We start from the raw sequence: 20,720 nt of genomic DNA, 5'->3' as shown, positions 1-20,720 counted from the left end.
TGTATTAAATCTCCACTTTGCACATTGGTCATAGATTTTCAAAAGATAACAACAATTACCATTTACAATTTACAATCCAGTTATCAGACACCACCACATCATATGAGCATCCTTATTCTACGGACTGACGGAAGAAGCCATGCATGTTGGTCTCTTAGGCAGGAGGTGACTTTGGATTCCACTGCAGATGAAAAGGGGGATTGCATGTGATAAGCAGCCAAAGCTGGAGTGTAGCAAAGTGCGGTGAAGTGAAGAACTGGATATAACTTTTCACTGGGTGCTCATCAGAGGAACCTTTCAAAGGGTTCTTGCAGCATCACAAGGTATTTTACAGCTCTCAGAAAGGCATCAATATTCCCTCTGGGCTGTCTGCTTACTGTCAATATCCCAGAGTTGACTTCAGGAGAGCTCACCTCAAAGGGGCTACAAGGGGCTTTGAAGACAGTTCCTACCCTCATGACGGTGTGGCAAAATACATTTAACTCATCTGGCAATGAAGAGGAAGATGAAGAATGATAATGGATGAGCATTGTACTCATACAGGTTGATGAAAATATGAACAATGATGTGTTGAGAAACTTTTAAAGATAATATATTGCTATGGAGAAATTGATGACAGTTATAAGGGATTAAATCACTTTGAATCCTATACACAAGTCTCTGTTCGACAATGTCAGTTTAACTAGACATGAATTTATGAATTGGTTTTAATAATTGCTCTGAAGCTTAGTGAAAACACACTATGGACAAATTCCACCAAATTACCTTTTGTGTTGTTTTATGTGGTCTGCTGTGTTAATACCTTAGATTTCAAAGAAAACACATTTTACAGAATGGTTATGGTACTTAGTTAATAAACAAAACAAGAACACTAGACAAAAGCTGTGGGGTTGTTACAAGCTGCAGATAACTTTTGTAATTCTGGCCCATTGGCTCTACGTGTGACAGAAATGTACCCGACTAAATAACAAGGAGATAATGTCAGAATAGTGAACGGGAATCTCGATAGTGGTTATTTTCAGACCTGCTTGGCTGATCGATAAAGGAATCAGCCTCTAAACTTCCGAAACCAAATCTCCTATCAAAGAAAAATACACTCAACTATTTCCATATACACAACAACAGCCTACCAGAGACAATTTCCCCTGTGGCCTCATTCCAGATATACTAATTAAAATGATACACTGCCCATAACAGCCATAAATTAATATGAATTGCTATTTTATGATCCAATACAGGCTGGCAGGGAGGCAAAGCATGGGGCTAAAGAAAGGTCACACATAATGTACATACAGTGGCAGCACCAGAATCACCTCTATGTACACCAACTCATATTTCAGGGATGCCGTCTGGCTCTATAGATTTTTTGGATGTATATGAATGGAGAGGTGAGCATTTCTGAAGTGCTCATTCCAACAGCTGCAAAAGCGTCATCTTTACAAGCAGTGCAACCTTGAAGACAACAGATGCTTTCAAACCCTCAATGGCCCAGTAGCATATAACAACCAGAGGAGGTCACTGTGTAGATACCCAGGAGACAGTGCTGGGAGTTTCAAACCTTTGAAAACCTGTCATCGACTATTTTCTACCCACTTAAGATCGAGGTTCAGGTTTTTTAATGCCTGATCTTTGACCTGCACTGGGTTGGACAGCAAGATGGGTCCTTTCAGGCTACATTCTTGCAGTAAATGTTCCTCCCTGGGCCTTCATGGTGCCTGTAAACTATTAAGACTATAAAGCCTAGGTGCTGCTCAACACATGTCAGGGTGCAGTGTTTCATGGTTAAGCTCTGGGCTTAGCTGATCAAAGCTGTGGCACTCAACGCCACCAGGATTGTGTGGCTCCGGCATCCGTCACACTCCTAATTAACTCAATGTTTCTCTGTTGTTCCCTGTGATGTTTTCATGGAAAAAAAACAACCACTAAGTTTGAGTCTTCCAAACTGTAATATATTATCCAATGTATCAGGAAATGAAGCCAGGCCACAAAATGCTCTCTGAATCAGTGAAACCACTTCCATTGTGCATCACTGATGGGAAGGAGAACAAATAGATGTGTGATATCATATAACCAATATTTTTAAACTTTGTCTTTTGCCTGATGAGATTTTTGCAAATATCAGTATAAATGTATGCATGATGCTGATGAAATGGTTTAAACCATTCCAGCTTTCTTGCTAGATATCCAGGGTGAATCGAAAACAACGATTTAGCAGAACATCTGTATAACGACGATGAATTGTCTCACACTCATTTCAACAATTGAGTGTACTGGGGCTCAGCGAGAAGCATTATGACCCATGTTGTTTTCGTCGCAGAGCTGAGACATTTCCTGCAGTATGTGTTTATTAACTTGAGGTGTGAACTCTCCCCCTACCGGTTTTCACAGTTACCTGTGAGGACAGTGGAGAGAGCCTACAAAACATCCCCCAACCCTCTCTGCGCGCTTGTCCTCCATAACATCCTATCTTGTCAGTCCATTTTTTTCTCTTTTTCCATACCTCAGAGCACCCCCAGTGGGACTATGCTGTTAATGAGTGTCACCCTTCCCCCGCCCCCAGAGTCCTTTTCACCTTCAAAACCCAGTCTATTCTCTCTCTTCATCTCTCACTACCTCTTGTCTTTCCTGTCATTACTGTATAGGTACATTTCATCGACACTCTCTTTGGCTTTAAAATGGTCATTACAAATCCTGTATCACCTAAGGTAGTTGGATAGATCTTTTTCACCTTGTGTGGGGGCTGGTTGAGCAAATACAACTCTACTTGGCTATTACAAACTGTATTTGTCTTTGTTTAATCTCTTTTTTATAAACCTGGGCTTAAGCATACCTAAGCAATTATATATCTGCTTTTCCTCTGAACATTGGCACAATGTACTACATCACAATTTCAGGCCTGCCGGTCCAATATTAGCTTTTCAAATATGTGATGAAAATTGCGTGATTGCATTTCAAAATAAATCAAAATGAATCAACCTGAGTTGAGCAACGATAAAAAAAATATAATCCGGGATGTGAACTTGAACAACACAAGTTTGCATACGGATGAAACCATAATACCCCCTTCCTATCGACTCATCTTTACACGAAACAGAGCAAAGCTGTAACCACTTTAAACAAAGGCTAGATAGCCCACAGATGAGTGCCACATGTGAGTGGGGCCACATTGACCACTTAAAACAAGTTCTCTCCTCTTTGCCAAATCTCCAGAATACAAAGACTCAGGTTGAGACAAGTTCAGCTACAAAGGTATCCCCTGCTTTGAAGCACCCCACAGCTGCTGACAAGCATGTCCTCAACATGGTGGGTAGAAGGAGCTCGGGAGGACTGACAATGAGATCCAGTGTAAACACACGCCCATTACCAGCCAGTATAGTGTACACATGCGGTTGTAGAAACCTCCACATCGACACAAGGTGATCAAATACAAGAATGAAGGGACAAGAGCAACTCTGCAACCCGTCTGCCAAAGTGCTGGGATCCAGAACGACCGAGCTATAGCTTTACTTTATCACCTTGCCTCCTGTATAACTTTCATTTTTAAGAGCAACAATGACTCAGAAATGTTGAACATGTTTCAAGGAGGTTTACGTTAAAAGCTGCAGCAGCAATGTTTGAAGGCTGAGGGATCGGCATTCCTGGAGCACCAAAGCTTCAGATGTTCAACTACTGTACAAAAACACCTGACGCACAGGAATAGAATTTGAGACTGAAATAGAGTGCAATTAATTGGATTTACTCAAATTCTTACAGCACATATATCTTGTCTATGTTAATACTGATGGCAGTGTGTGGTCCACAACAGAAGCATTTTTTTCCGAGAGTTTTTTAATAATTGGAAATACAGCTACAACATCAGGAACCATAGAAACGTTCAAATATATTTACAACCAGTACCTGGGGACCTCTTGCTCGGGCGTAAGGGCATCATGTAGGACTGTCGTGGCAGGAGAGGTGAGGACGGAAGAGACATGGACACTCCCTTGGCAAGGCTTAATCTGAAGACATCATCCGGTATATTAGGGTGCCCGCTGCCCGGCCCATGGAGTTGAGGGCTTCCCTCGGGTGGGAATCTTCTTTGGGCACTGTGGCTGTGGACATCCCCTGTTGAGGAGAAACACAAGGTTGATTTTACAAATAGCTTTCATATTACCTCATGCAATGATGAAAGTCCTTACATTAGGTATGCATTGAGCTTAAGCAGTACAAAAAACGCACTCATCATCGGCTTATGTTTTTCTCTTACTGTGCTAGTTTGTGGAGAGCAGAGTTTGGAAATGGAGCTCAGTGGAATTTTAAATCTGTTTCCACCAAAGTGCTATTGTGGTACAATGTTGTTAAGAAATATTGATCAATGTTCTAATGTGTGTTATATGGCTGTAATGCACACTAATCAGTACTGTGTATGTGTTCACAATGTTGATTATGCAGGACTTCTAGGGCTTTGCACTGTTTTAAGAGCTCAACAATAAGACAAATACTAGAAAACAACACAGTAAGAATGTGCCTGAGGAAACATTTGCAGCCAATAGTTAATATAATAATAAATAATATCACAGTACAGGAAGAGGCAGAGAGCCCACTCTGCATAATTGAATCCTCCAACTATGTAATATAAAAATTTCACAATGTTATAAAGAACAGAGTCACCTAGAAACTCAATGAGAACTGTGGAATTCTAGTATTTTGATCTGAAGAGATGATTTACATATAATTACCAAAGGACGATTATAGCAAAACAATTAAACTTGTTTTACACAGAGACCAGAAGCTTTTTGTTTTGATAACTAAGGATGACCAAACTGACCTTGAAGCTGACCCAAGTGAAACAATGTCCCAAATCATTTACTTTTACGACCATCCTGCGGCTGAACACCAGGAATGTAAAATCTCAGAGGAAAGCGTGGCAACCATTTTTGTTGCTAGGTTCTGACAGGATGCCATTTTTGAGTATTCATAAAATACCGACACATCATAGCTAGCAGGGGCAAATATTTAAACTTAAGCTTTTAAGGACACTTTCAATGAATCAAATGTTTTTTTCACAGATTAACACAGAACCACACAGAACTTTCTATATGCATTACGTTGTACGGTACTCAGCTGCTTGTTATGCAACTATGTTATAAAGCCAGGTGCCATGGGCTTGTAGAGAAATCAGCTTACACGGCAGCGATTAATGGTTGATTTCAGCATACAGTCGAATACAGAAAGTCCATGTAATGATTTGAACAAAATATTCCCCATGCATCTAGTTTCTTTCTAGTTAAGCTGTCGATGCACTGGCCCCTTGCTGTCGCTGTCTTGTTTGCAAACACTGCTACATCTGCCACTGCTCACATGGAGCTCCCTGGGGCCACAACAAGTACGACTGGTAGAGGTGGGAAAAAACAGAAGGGACCTGGATCCTTGAAAACACAGGGCCACAATTGTTTTAAACCGAGGGTCACGGGCCAGTGAGCCTTTCTCATGCCATCGGGGCACATGAGAAGGACATCCAGTTAGTGGAGTAAATAAGGCTGTGTCATTGACCACTGAGTTAAGATAACATGTGATTCACTAAGCACACTGGCTGGTTGTTCCTGTCTAAGTATTTGAAGTTATTAAAGACCAAAATGTGTCATCAAACTCATTTAATTAATTCACTTATTCAAAAGGCAGGTGTCATTCATCTTCATCTCGCCTCTATCCACATTGTATTTCTCTCTCTGCAGGAAAACAGCAGAATGTTGATCAATCCCAGCTTGGGAAACAAGCACTCCCCATCAACAGGGCTTGTACATGTTCAACATAACGCTAATTTTGAAGATTACTGGGTAAATTGTCAGTTAGTTGCCATTACAGTGAGCAAAAAAAGGAACATCAAAGCTGAAGAATAGGACAATATTTGAGTGAATAGTGAGCAGATGTATGAAAACAAAAACAGAAAGCATAGCCCGGTATTTTGAATGCAATACTTAAAAGTGTTCCAACACATGTGAACTCAAAGTCCAACATATTTGAATCAACTCTGAGCAGCTTGAAGAGCCCACATTGCATTTCATTACAGTTTTTAGTAGCTGTATCAACCTCAGATTGCAGGGCTATGGCTTGAAGGAGAAAACCTTACCTGTGGGGGAAAAAACAGGTTATACTTCTCCTGCAGTACATTTGCTGCACATTTGCCTAACAAATCAACATTGATCTTAACAATAGTTGTGCCCCTTGTCAACTAACCTCTCAAACACAATAATGATACGTTTAGGACTCAACAAGAAATCCACATTTCATGCTGGCTCTAATCTGTATGAAAGTGTACTTTGTTGTGTTTCCCATGAAAAACACCAGTGTGATTATAATCTCAAAGAATTCAAAACAGAAAAAAACTAAACCTGTTAAACTAGTCTCGGCGGTGTGCAATACAATCTATTTGTTCAGAAATCTGCTAGTTTGCAATGTAAGCTAGAAGATTTCTCCTATGGCTTCACTGTGCCCTACACTAAATAATGTGGGCTTCCAGGCCAGCTATAGTTCACCTTCTCTGCTGTCAAACTTAAATCCAGCACTAGATATTTCCTTCCCTCCCCTCATATTTTGTCTCACCTATTGAGGTACTTTTCTCCTCACAGAAATGGCTCCCCAGTCTCTGCATATGACTTAACTCAAGGCTTGCAAATCACTTAACCTGGCTACTAGTTTGCTCGGAGGAGTCCAAGCCCGAGATGGAAAAAACAGGTTTGGCATTACTGAGAACCAAACCTGAATGGAAAGTCCATTTTAGCACTGGAGCCAGAAAACTGCAAATTCATCTATTCTGCGGCATCAAAGTTGCCCACTCATCATGGCCACAAATTAAAATGTATGAATAATCAACCTCAAGATAACATGTAATACCTAACTAATAATACAGACCATATGTCAGCAGAGCCAGCTAAAACAGAACTGCAGATGTGGTGAACCACTGTAATGACAATTAGCTTTGGTTCTGTTTTCTGTGCTGCTTGGGAAGACTGCAGCAGATTAGGTCTGACGCCTGTCTGCAGCCAGAGGTTTGGAGAAATCACCGAAGACTCAACGACAAGAGGCAAGCTACCATTAGCATCCTGCTTCTCTCCTCGGGGACTGAGTGTTGTTGGGCTGCTGGCCTAATCAGAAACAGAGACCTATTTTCTCCACGCCTCTGCCTCGCCACAGGGGACACAAAGCTGTTCTGTGTTTTAAAAGCCTCCTAAACAAAGAAGAATGCCAGAGACAGGAAGCGGAAAGGTTGCAATGACACCTCTGCATGCCTCCAGACATGGAAAAACCTGTGAATGGCCCAAAGGTCACTTAGTCAAGGCCAGGACATGTCGTTATCCTGACCTGAGGGGGACCTGCATCCATATTGAAACTGACACTTTGAAGGGTCCTTAGGGAAGTGTCTCAGGGCTGTCAATGGCCACTTTTTAGTTTAAATACTTGTACACAAAAAATAGGCTCAAACTAATTGCGCATTATGTCCATGACACCGTGTCCAAATTGATCTGGTGACTCACGTCATGTGGTGCATTAAGCGTGTTAGGCAGCTTTTTGTTTTTTTCACAATCAAATATTTAAATATTTTCATCTTTGAATATCTGGTGTTTTTTTAGTCTATAGATTTGAAATTGGATTATTTGTCCCTTGTGTGAGGGCAGATAGTATAATAGGAGAACATCTTCCTGAGATGCAACCCTTCCTCCTTGTCAAACTAGTCTAAAGACCAATTTCTGTGACGGCATCATTCGTTTCCTTTTGTGTGCAACCTGACAAATAAAGAAAACATTTAAGATATCATGATGGAATTAGTATTATTTGTGATTTGTACTCGGCATGATAACTGGTGCAGTGCAACACGTTTCTCCTTGTGTACTTGTATAGGAGAAACGTTTTTCCCAAACCAGCAGAATCTAGAAGAAAAGCTGCCAGTGGAGTGTTCACTTGCTGCACAGCAGACCGTGGCTGATACAGGTTTCAGGCATATTGCATGCTAAAGAGATTATGACAAAGTTGTAATTTTGGTAGTTGGTTCTGAAAACAAGAGGCGCCACATAAAAGCTGGCCATCCAAGTGCTGGTGAATAGGCTGCAGTGTGTCACGGTGATTGCTCTGCCATCTGACAGACGCTCTACAACGCAGAGGGACACAAGGACAGAAACTCGCCAGTGCTATTTCAGTTACTTTCCTAAACCCTGGTTGGGACAAGGCCTGCAATTTCAAGCCCTTCTGTGGTCAAGGAAATCAACCCTTTCTAATTATACAGTGCTGGCCCAAGATGATGTAAAAATGATTACAGTCCCTTGTATGCTCTTTCGTCCTCATCAAAGTGAAGGGCCAGAGCCCATGAGGACATGCCCAACCCATAAAAAATGGTTCAATATTATTTCAAGACATTGATTTAGTAAAATAAACATTAAAGTACAAATCCATTTTTTGAGCAGGTCAATTTGAGTCAATCGTAAACGCTTATTCCAACCAATGTTCCGTTTCACTGGCTTCTACATCTGCAGTAATGTCATCCAGATGGAAACACTGTACTATACAATAATGCATACTCTTATCAGACTTAAGGCTGATGAGGGTTTTTGCAGTGTTTGAAAGTGCACTTTTTATTTTTTGATAATGAACTTCACGTGTCTGCATTCTGATTACAATGTGTAGTGAATAGTTGTCCAGGCTCCACATCAAATAAAAGTCACAATGAATTAAAAACTCACTTCTTTTTTCATACATAGCCTAAGCATCCTCCTTTTTCATCCTGCTAGCATGCTAGGCACTGTTCACGTTGAATGCTTTGAGATACAGACTCTTTTAAGGGTATAAAACTGGATGCTGTCTTTCGCCTCTCAAGTAAATCTGTGCAATGACATGTGATTCGTCACTCCTTGTGAGGGAATGCAATCCCCCATGAAAGACACAGACCCTCTCCATTGTCCAACAGAGGCCTGAACTGTCCAATAAAATAATAGACCTGTATAGTAAACTGTACGCTAGACTACAAAAGTTACTTAAAGGCGGTGTACAGAATAACAGAAACGCGTTATAACAGCAGCTCTGCCTTAAATCCCACCCCAGTGTTTTCTTTTAATGAAAGTATTGTGCTCATGGTGTCCTTGAGTAAAACCTGTCAAATTGGCAACTAACACTTAATGCTTACTCCCGCGAGACACCGTGGCATGGGCCTCCACAAAATACAGAGGGTCTCGGGGGGGGGGTTCTAGTGTTGATTGACACTTGAGGCCCCCTGAAAACCTCAACAGGATTATGTTTTTTTTTGGGGGGGGGTCCCCTTTATCTCTCTCTCTCGTGTGCTATTGTAGATTGACGAGAAACTTATCCCAAACTTTTGAACACAACTTGCTTGTATATTTACAAAGGTTAATCTGTACGACTGTATTGTTAAAATACTTCATAATGAGACATAGTTTGGACTTTACGGATTCTGAAAGCTGAAGACTCCACGCATTCAAAACAGAGGCGGACCCAGTCCCGGCTAGTCGAGTGTGAACATGTTAAAAGCATACAATGTCCAGCAATATTCATTATTTAAACTGCAATGCATGTATTCATAAATGTAGTTCCAGAAAAATGGGGGACCCCCCGGATTCCCTGTGGGGTTTTTTGCACTCTGCCTCCACAGATAAGCATGCACAAAGGCATTCACGCTTAATGCTTTGCAGTATCCTCCGAAACGACAGGGGGCATAGAAACAAAATATTCATTGAAGAAGCATGAAGTCAATGAGTCACACTCTCACTGGAGTCAGTTAATGACATCTAAACACGAATACAATTACATTATTTTTCAAAGAAAACGCATTGCAAAAATTGGAAAATGGCGGCCTGTGTCTAACCCAAGAGAAGGGGAGGGTAGGAGAGTTAAATGATGCAAATTGACCTTTTGACCCACATCCCTGCGCCTTTCTGAATGGGAAGTTGCATTCTAAAATGCAAGAATATGTAATGTAGCAAAGTCTCAAAAATCCTGACATGCCAAAGACAATAATTTGCAGAGCGAGAACAGTAGTGTTTCTGCTAGTTTAACCACTGCCTATAGCATTCAATGCAAATCACTTGGCTTGCCACAAAGATTACGACTTACACTTAAACTATGTTTGCAGAAGCTGGTTTTACTTGAAAAGTCTATATAAACAATATGATCCATGATGCTATTCTAATTTCTCTCCAGAAACATACATTGTACACACACACAAATACTCTATTAGCTTGCCACTAGTTAATTGTGTGGACCACGGAGAAAATGGAAAAAGGCTATAATTAATGCAGATTCTTTCAGTCGACATACAAAGCACGATGACCATAGGACAATCCACCAAAGAGGGAATTCTCCCGCTAGACTGAATGCCAATGTGGATTCCCTGTGTACTTCCGAGACCAGGGTGACAGTCTCACAAAAGCTGTCATGGTTAACACACAGCAACCCACAGGGAGGAGCGAGAGCCAGACAACGAGGAATACAGCATGGGGGAAGGTATTCGGTACAAGTAGACTATGATGATGAAGGACAAATTAGATTGAATATGATAATAAGATGCAAATCTGTCTGGTTCAAAACTTTGTAAATCATTTAAGACATTTAAAAAAAATAAGACAAACTTCTGTTAATCAAAGCCATACAGACAGTCTGTGAAATAGACGTCAGTTATTTTCCCATGAGGCCATTCTAATTTTAGACCACTTCACTGAGTCAGCAGTAGCCATAGGAACAGTCAAAATACTCTATAAGGCAGACAAAAGGCTATAAAACACAGACTTATTTAAATGATAAATAATAAAGTAAACTAAGTGTCTCTTACAACACATTTGTCACACTTTTTTTCCCCTTGTATAACTTGCACATTGCTGACCACCCGTCTTCATTGCTGGTGCAGAATTAAGCATCTAGGGAATAAAAGGCAACTAATATGACATCTCTTCCTTGCAGCATTTGATTTTCTTTTCTTTTCACTCTTGTTTATTGAATATTAAGTATATGAACAGACGGCTCCACGTGCCTCCTCTGGGCATATTTTCTACCATGAAATGTCAATTTTGTCTGCAGCAATCAAATTCCATTAACTCTTCAAGTGTCGAGAGCAACTCTCCTGTGGATTTCAGAGGATTACTCATCTATGCTGGTGGCCCCCGAGGAGAGAAAACAACTCTGACAGGGTCTTTAGTTTTAGCTTGTCAGAAACAGGAACAGTTCCTGCAGCTCCGAAACCCTCAACACATATTCACACGCACTTGATAATGAGAACAAATTAGCTGCTTTATGCAAACGCAAAGATGCTGCAGGCAAAGCAAGACTGCCGAATGATTTGAATCCAAAGCACTATGACTCTGCCTGTCTCTCTTTTCCGTTCTGATGCACACTCTGCAGTGGCCTGAGCTCTGGAATGCCTTCCCCACCGGCCCCAGGGGAAGAGAGACTGACAGGGAGGGGTATGTGTGTCTTGGGGAGAAGAAGTAGAGGAGGAGGAGGAGGAGGAGGAGGAGGAGGAGGAGGAGGAGGAGGAGGAGGAGGAGGAGGAGGAGGAGGAGGAAGAGGAGGAGGAGGAGGGTAGCACCATGACATTTCCCATTCCTTTTCATAAATCGACAATTTAAGTGGCTGGGGGAAATGTCCAGATATGTGACAGGAAAGCACTAGGAAGACCAATAAAGGGACTGTCAGAAGAGAAATACAGTGTGCTACAGAATAGTACAAAAGTCAAGTGAAGCAGATTTTAATTAGACCATTCTCACTGAGTAAGAGGATATTGCTATGAATACAGATGAACTGCTTGACCTACCTGAGAAAAGTCTATGCAGAGAAGAGCAGGTGTGCAAAAATGGTGTCTAGATTAGATTAGATTTATTTTTAACATAAAGCTAATAATGAGAAAACAAAACAAGAATAACCAATACAATAAACAGTACAATTACAAATAACTAAATTAATAAATAGATTTTCGAGGTTTAATGTTTGCATATTATAGAGTAGACAAAGGACAATAGCGCACATAGCACAAATGCAAATGTTTAACCATCCATGAAATGTTGAACTGCAAAGGGCTTGACCTTGTTTCATCAGAGATTTGGAATAAATTATGACACCGTTGACATTCCTGCCTGGAGAGTTGTTGATATTATGCAGGCAGAATCTTGTGTGAGGTCCCGAAATGAATGTCTCTCTGCAGGCCTCCTGAATACCAGACACTGAGCAAGTGGGGCGCACGGTTCAATATACCGTCTCTCCTCCTATCCATTCTTGCCCAACACCCCTAATCTTAATCAAAGCCCTTCAAGTGGTCAAAGGGAGTCAGCTGCTGTCCGTGCTTTAACACTTTTCAACTAAGTTTGAAGTACTTGGCATGAGTTTGTACATTCTTCACATACCTGAGTGCATACCTACAACAATTGAGGCCTTGTAAAGAAGGGCGAGTACAGTGGCGCTCAGCATTACACACACTATCCATCTTTTTCTTTTTTTAGATTTTCATGTTTGTAATGTTGTTTTTATGCTTCGTTCTGGTTGTATCTCTGATCAACAGGCTAAGCACATCATGGTGATTAATTAACTCAATGACAAAGTCTCAAATTGGAGGGAAAAAAGCACTGCTACATGGACTCTTTTAATAGTTGTTGAGCATCATCTGCATTGATGCTTCAACAGTGAAACCATGAAATGCCTCACATGGGTTTTACATGGGGTTAATTACATCAATGCCCTCTACACGCATCTGGTACAGTCTAAGCAAAGGACAGATGGATGATGGATTACAGAGCACACTTGTCCATACTATGATCAATCATTTTAACACCGGGAACACAGCACTGGGGCCACTTTGCTTCAAAGAGTCACAAATGCAGCCAGATGAAATATTTTTGTTGTTGTTGTCCCACATTTTCAGATTTGTCTCAGTTTTGCCATTTTCCACTTCCAATTGTCCACTCCTATCTTTTAAAAATATGGATAAAGCAGCTCTGAGACAGAAATTTTATTCCAGGCAAAAGTGCAGTGTGGTCCGACGTTGCCTTGGAGATCTGGTTTAACAACAGATTTGGATTGCCATTAGCACAGATCATTAGGCAGAGCTTCTGCTGGGGCCAGGTGAGGTCATGAGAACACCACTAACCCCTGGACAACAGCCTGTTCAGTAACGTCAAATGGACGAGGATGTGGCACAAAGGCTGGCCAGACCTTCCAAAGAACCTAATCCCATAAGCAAACAAGCACCAGGGAAAATCTTGCAAGGTATGTACCATCTTTGAAAATCTTCGTTAATGGTGCATCTGTGTGAGTTTAGGATCAATCACATTTGCCTCATTTCATGCACTTAGAGGGTTTATAGGAACTTACTTTCCAACTATTATGATTTGAATGTTCTCATGATTGTTAATGGCATGATTAATAAGGTAATAAATAGTTAATTACCTCTTCTGACACTAAACAGGCTTCTTGCTCTAACCGCTTTAGATAGACATAAGTAAGCTTCACCAATTGTGTTCAAAGGAATATTGATTTGGAAATGTCACCTTCAAAATATTAGATATATAAATATGAAGAGGGGGTACTCTGTGCAAAAGGCCCCTCTTTGCAATAAGCACTATCTCCTGTTCCTTTGAGGCTAGGCATAAAGGAACAGAGATCATTAGTTCAGCCAGTCTCAAATGCTCCTGAGCTAAGAATGGCAAGACATTCATCTGCAGGCACGATTACAAAAAAAAAGAGTCTCTGTGTTCAGAAATGCAGAAAAGAGTAGCACAGAGTAGGACAGAGGAGAGAGAAAGGGGCCCCAAAGTCCACGAGGTCTCCTTAGACACCCACACAGACTTTTATGAAAGTCAGACTGTGTGACAGCATGATTTGGTGTCTGCATAGACAGAAATGAGAAAAGCACAACCCTTAAAATTCTTGGAAAAATATCAAAGTCAACGACAGAGAAGTAAGGCAATGAACGGCTCATACTTCATACATCCTATTGGTGACAGCGTACCCTTCTGCATAAAAAGGGACACCTCAAGGGCTCCTTCAGATCACAGGCAAATTATGTTAAAGGTATGAAAGCAAAATGGGAAATCAGACAGGAGGAATGTGTCTGCCCAGGCAGGTCACGCTGTAATTAGAAAAACCAGTGGCCTGCTGACCTCTCCAGCCAATGAACTGCCATGGCAGCCACTATCGCCTTTTCAAAGACCATCTAAAAACTCCCTGGCATGTTAACTGATAAACTGTTTTTCCTCTTCTTTGAAGTGGCAACAAAAACAATTTGCAGATGGGTGGGTGATGGGATAAGAGGGGGACCATGACTGGTGTGTTGCTGTGTGGTAGATTACATCACCCCTGCCTCCATCGAGTCCTTGTGTATTTGTTTCTTTTTCGTTGCTGTGCACACACACTTCCAAGGTCACAGGCACCATCGATGCGAAGTGTATGAGAGCCAAATTAGGGTAATGGAGGGTGGTCACGGGCTGACAGTGGACCACTGGGAACCATGGAAGCATTTCTCCAAATACCTCCCAATCAGGAGCCACTGGACAAGAAGAGCAGTGCCAGATTTGACCATTAGCTAGTGCATTTAGCTTGTACGCATGTCTTGTTTGTTGAATATCACCCAAGAAAAGGAGATTGGGATGCAAATTGCAGTTCAAATTAAAACAACCCCTATAAGACTAATTAACACTGAAATGAGCCACAACAATAGATTTAGGTAGAGTGGAATTCTCAAGCAAAACTTTCCCATATCAAATTACCAGAAAGAAAAACGAGTATTACCTCTGGGGACAAATCTGAATCCAATTTAAAACATCATATCTACCTTCATTAGTGAAAACTAGTGATAGAAAAATAAACAGAAGCGTGGATGAGATTGAAGCAGCTGTAAAGGTTATTGTAGGTCGACCTACAGAATTCCTAAAATCAGCTTGCAATCAATGTGAAAAGCGTTAACTGCTCCCAGCAACCATTAGCGAGACAGATAAGTCACTTGCTACTGATTGCTTATGGCAAATTAACAATATAACCAGAGAAGAAAAGAAAAACAATGCTTAAAATGAACACAATGTCAGGCTGAATGGAAATTAAATGGCAATTCAGACTGATTTTAACAACTGATTATGTAATTTAATGCCACCTAATAGGCCACATTTTTTGACATGTGACTTTGACTGTGCAAGAAAACAATTGATAGAATTGATGTTGCCCTTAGTCCTTTGTCAGAAACACTTAATAATTTTCTGTTTTTTATTCATGTTATGCCAAGTAATTATAAAAGTTTTCTTGTTAACATGTGAAACAAAAGGTGCCATAAGACCAATATAAAATCAGTACAAATAGGTCAGGCAGCATAGATACCTTTTAGGATTGTTTGGCAACCAAAGGTAGATTTTGTGCATGAAATGTGATGAGCTAGCCTTTTTCCTTTAGTCATGTGACGTGAAAGTGAAATGTAGCCAGGTCCCAATGTTTGTTATCAAAGTCTCTGCAAACAGAAAACAGCGAGGTTGGCCGACCAGGTCCACCGCCTTCCTGAGAGCCCTTATTTTGCTTTAGAGACAGGGAGTGTCTACTATGGATACACCTGAGGTTTGTGTGTGTTTGTATGTGTATATGTGTGTATGTGTGTGTGTGTGTGTGTGAGTGTGTGTGTGTGTGTGTGTGCAAGTGAAAGATGTGGTTTCGAGCTACGCCCTGCTAATCGTTGCCTGCTGGCTGCACAGTGCTTTGATACCCACTCAATGGGCTCCTTTGTAGATCAGGTGCATTCTTTTTTCTCTCCACCATCTTAAGTCCTACCATAACTGTCTGGGCATGGAAATCAAGACAAACATGACTGGAAGCAAAAATAGCAAACAAGGGGCAAAAAGCCATTTCACAATTGTTAGCCCAGCTTTCTTTTAATTAAAATTACAAGAGGGTTATAGAATGGTAACCTATGGATATAATGGTGTTTTATGGTGATTTAAAGATCTATTTATCACATAATACTTAGTATTAAAAGCTCAAGTCGTAAACTGAAGGCAAACCCAACTAAGAGTTTTTTTCAGTACTTAGTGTTTTCCAAAAGGAAAACCTTGAGCCTTTGATAAAAGGAGTCAGTGGTTCTGGTCTGAGCACTAGTTATTATGGGTAATCAAAGGATGTTAATACTGTATCTTGAGGTTGCATGCCTCTCTCACTGTCTCTGTCGCTCTCTATCTGCGTGTGTGTGAATGTGTGTGGCATAACGTGGAGTTTGTCTTCCTGTCCTGCACAGGTCACATACTGTGTGTAATCTGTGGTCTAGACATCCTGTGGTTGACTGTGTGCATCTTGTCTGTCTGTCTGTCTGTCTGTCTGTCTGTCTGTCTGTCTGTCTTGGTTTAGCACTCACAACATTTCATTTTGCGACACCAAATTTAAGAAAACAAGAGTTTGTCTTTTTTCCGTTACATTTTATTTTTTTGTTTCCGTGCTTTAGTATCAAGATTGTTAAGTACACAAACACTGCCTTTCACTGACTAAATGTTTCCTTTGCTGTTGTTACCATGCTGTCTTATCCACAGACTACACCATGTATTCCACATTCACTCGAAGCACACTTTTGGTACGAGAGCAGTATTCCAAAATAAATGTAAAAATTTCCACCCACTACAGAAGAACACAGTGAGGGAGTTTTCTTTAAGTTCCCTGACAAGCCACAGGACAAGGAGGGAGCGTGTCTCAAAATGGCTGCGGTAGATATTGCTAGAGAGGATACTGCCACCCAGCTGTTCTTGGAGAAGACCCAGGCTAACACAGGCAGTTTGACACGAGGACCAGAGGGTAGACTCTGTACCGAGTAGTGTTTGTTAATGTCTGAGGGGATGGTTGGCCACCATCTTTATGCCAGGGAGAGAGTTCACTGTGATGCTGCATCCGGTTTAGCTTTTCCAACATTGATGTTGAAAGACTGCACCTCAGACTAGAAACATATAAAAGAAAAAATTAGACAACCTTATTAAAAAAAATTGTCATCTAACTGACAAGTGGCTGGCACACATTTAAGAAACCAAAGGATGAGAGAAAATTGTCGAGCCAAAGCTCGTCTGCTGAGTGTTCTCAAAGAACAGCATGTGGTTAATTATGAATCACATTTGAACAAAGATGAAACTTTCTGATACAGAAATGGAAACTAAACTGCTAGATTAATCCTGGGTAACAAAAGTGTGTGAAAAAAAGCTGTTTTAGCTGCACCAACTGTAAAAAAGACCCCCAAAAATGTGATTACAATTTTATAATTGCCCTTTAACTAATACAACAGCTTTTGTTTTTACAAACAACTGTCCATCAAAAGCTCTTTTTTTTGTTTGGATAAATAACTGCCAACCACCTGTGGTCATTGTTTACAGAGGGATGCTTCCCATAACAGTAAAAATTCCACATGTGAAACCCCTGAGGGCAGCTGAAAGAGAAAGAAGAAAGACAACAGGAAATGAATCTCTGCAATGTCAGCTGCAATATTTAACTGTGTCCCCACAGAGAGGGAATGAACAATATAGAAAACAGAAAGAAGGCGACAGAAATCTGTATTGTCAGCTGCCCAACTAAACCACAACGGACAATGACACAACAGCGTGAACTATCGCTTAAAAAATGTGTATTAGCTTCATCAACACTCCGCTGACAGGCTCAATAAAAGCTTCGGCATTATAAGCCTTACAAAGGAAGAATTTATTGCAGGGCTATTGAGTCCACCCCCTGAAGTAAATTTGGCATACAGGTGTATCATACTAACTCCATCATCATTGGAGTGCTTCAAATTTCAGCAACCATATGAATTCCTACAAACAAAACAAAGTCCTTCTTTGTAACCTATTTGCTGTTGTCTGACCCTCGGCAACAAATTGCTGTTTCATGTGAAAACACCAAAGACTCAGAAACTGCAGAGCCAGCATGTACCAGTCACCGCAGCTGAGGCAACAGAGTGCAGGTCTGAATGTTCGCACACACACACACACACACACACACACACACACACACACACACACACACACACACACACTTTGTGAATGGGTCCTTAACATGATGAACGCTCCCTTCTAAATCTAAATGAGATTCCTTGAATCAAAAATGTACTCTTTAAAAAAATTAAAACAGACTTTAAAAAATTGAGTGAGGCAGCGAATCAGTATTGTGTTATTGTCGAAGTCTTATAGCCATTTGCTTCTCATTATATTTTTCTGTCTGAAGAGAGAGAAAAAACATCTCCCACTGGGGTCACACGTTCACACTCTTCAGCTGTAAACCATGTTGCATTTGAAAAGAACACAGATTTGTCACCTTTTAAATGGGACTATTGTGTAGATGCAGTTGTTATCAAATAGGCGATCTAACATCCATGTAAAAGGAAACTGCCGGCGTAAATAATTGCAGAAATCCTTTTCCCCTCGCTCTGATTGTAATGGTTAATAAACTAGTTGAACTATTCTTTGACACTTCACAAATCTGAAAAATATATCCCGTGTCATTGCTGACAGCATGCCAAACAGGACAATCATTGTCTCTGTAGAGATACACTGCTGGGAACTCACATCAGGGCCGTAGGGTCGAGACCTCTTTTCTGTGCAGGCAGGTCAACAACAGGACTCCTGCCTCCCGTCCAGACAGGTGCATTCTGTCTTCGTACTGCAAAACAAGCTACGACAAACCCTGCCAACTGGAGGTTGCATATCTGTTTGTGTGTACATGGCCTGTGTGTGTGTGTGTGTGTGTGTGTGTGTGTGTGTGTGTGTGTGTGGCGGAATAAACAGCTGAAACTGTTATCAGCCTCAAAGAGTGCGCGGCAATGCTTGCTAGTGTGATTAACACTGTGTCACCCACAACAGACAGACAACTGTCTGGCAGCTGCCCCGAGGCACCGTGCTCATCAAGTTGTAATCTCAGGTTGGGGGGCCTTCAGAAACATTACCCGACACACACACACACACACACACACACACACACACACACACACACACACACACACACACACACACACACACACACACACACACACACACACACACACACACACACACACACACACACACACAGCAATTAAAGCTGAGTCAAAGATGCTGTTTCTGTGGGTCGCATCATGAACAGATACTGACTGAAAAAGCTCCTAGGACCGAAGCAGCAGTAAGTATTAGTGTACCTTATTCAAGGCAGTGAGGTCTCAGTGATCTTAAAAAGAAAGACTAGTAGACAAGTTTCGTCTAGAAGAAAATGAAATCCTGTTGGAAAAATGCAGGTTTTTCCTCTTTTCCTCAAGTGTTTCAAGTCAAGGGGATTTGACATAGCTTTAAGTTTAACTTCACTTGGCATGCAGCAATTGAGTGGCCCGTAATCCAATTTCGCCCATATTCACTCCCATTCACTTTCGAAATCCAAGCTGAAAAGAAGAACCAATTGATGACATGTGACTTAGTAATTATATGCAATGTGAACTGTTATGGCCCTGCCTGCCTGAGAGACCAGTCTGCATGTGTTTTCATGTTGGACCCTTACATCAAATAACATTAAGCTGCCGCAACAGCACTTCTTCTGCCTATATTTACTATAGGCTTTTTTATTTTGCACAATTTCAAAAATACAAAAACATAACATAAAATCAATAATATCACCGTGCAGGAAGAGGCAGAAAATCCACGGATCATATTTGAAGCCTCCACCTACAGTATATAATATTAAAATGTCACAATATTATTACCGTTATTCTACTACAGATCAAGAGGAGAACAGGATGAAGTACATACAAACTGGCCTCATGACAGTAAACTGTCCTAAAACCATTCTACCAACTTGGAAAAAGCATTTTGCTTTGTAATGAACTACAAACCAGAAACTGCTGTGAATTAATGAGAAGTCATAGGTGAAATTTGCAGTAAAATCTGAGGGGCCTGGATCATCAAAGAGAACACCAATTAAAACACTGTTTGGTTCTTTACAATATAATCATCTTCTTGTGCCTCCAGGTCCCAAATCTATTAACTGCAGTGAGACCTACTTGCAATGTAACCTCTCTCAAAAAATGTTGACATCAAAGGCAACAGGCCACAGCAAACTAGCATCCCACTTCCGGAGTGGCAGACCATAAAAAAGAAGAAGTGCTTAAACAGGATTAAAATGGCCAATTCCAAACAGATTCCTTGCAGACTGAGTCTAGAGGAGGCAAGCGAGAAGGAGGAGGAAGAGAAAGGATCTAGGAGGACCACATGATGGAGAGGACTAAATTAGCAAACTGTGTGCTTTGTGGTCTTGGCAATGGGATGATCCCAAAGGAGAGCTAATGACTGTAGCGGTATCTTGCATAGGGGCCAAGTTTCCTTGACTGCTTTAAAGTAGCCGCCAGTCCATAGCCACCATGTCATGGGCAACATATGCTGAGATATCTTGCAATTATACCATTATCAAGGTCTTTCCTCCCACTGATTTTTTTTATATTTTACAAGGACTTTGTACTTCTGGTCTTTCTGAAGGAAGGAAAATCTGTACAGTCTGAAACGCCACACGTCTGAACCAACGCAATGTGGTTGACTAATGAATGACATTTTCATTCATCTGCAAAAACAAACCAAATTGGTAAGATGAATACCAGCTGTCATATATAAACCTGTATCAACCAAAGTAAACAAATCCTTGACCATATTCCAATTTTGAAAACGGCAGAAAGATAGAACTATGTAAAATAAACTAGAGAATAAAACTCCAAAGCGGCAGACATTTACTTCCAAAAC

The 20,720-nt window shown here is 40.9% G+C and overlaps 1 protein-coding gene across 1 annotated transcript in view; it reads right to left on the bottom strand.

Moving 5' to 3' along the window:
• tanc1b (tetratricopeptide repeat, ankyrin repeat and coiled-coil containing 1b) overlaps window positions 1-20,720 on the bottom strand; it is a gene marked incomplete at its 5' end in the record, with an annotated part of 80,582 nt that overhangs the window by 58,379 nt on the left and 1,483 nt on the right. The window contains one exon of the mRNA XM_079230737.1: window positions 3,898-4,104. Coding sequence (XP_079086863.1) covers window positions 3,898-4,104 — 207 coding nt within the window. The remainder of the gene's footprint in view (window positions 1-3,897; window positions 4,105-20,720) is intronic.

This window comes from Taurulus bubalis (genome assembly GCF_910589615.1).
Source record: "Taurulus bubalis genome assembly, chromosome: 15".
NCBI lineage: Eukaryota > Metazoa > Chordata > Actinopteri > Perciformes > Cottidae > Taurulus > Taurulus bubalis.
The sequence above is the reverse complement of the archived record's forward strand: the minus strand, read 5'-3'. Positions and strand labels throughout refer to the sequence as shown.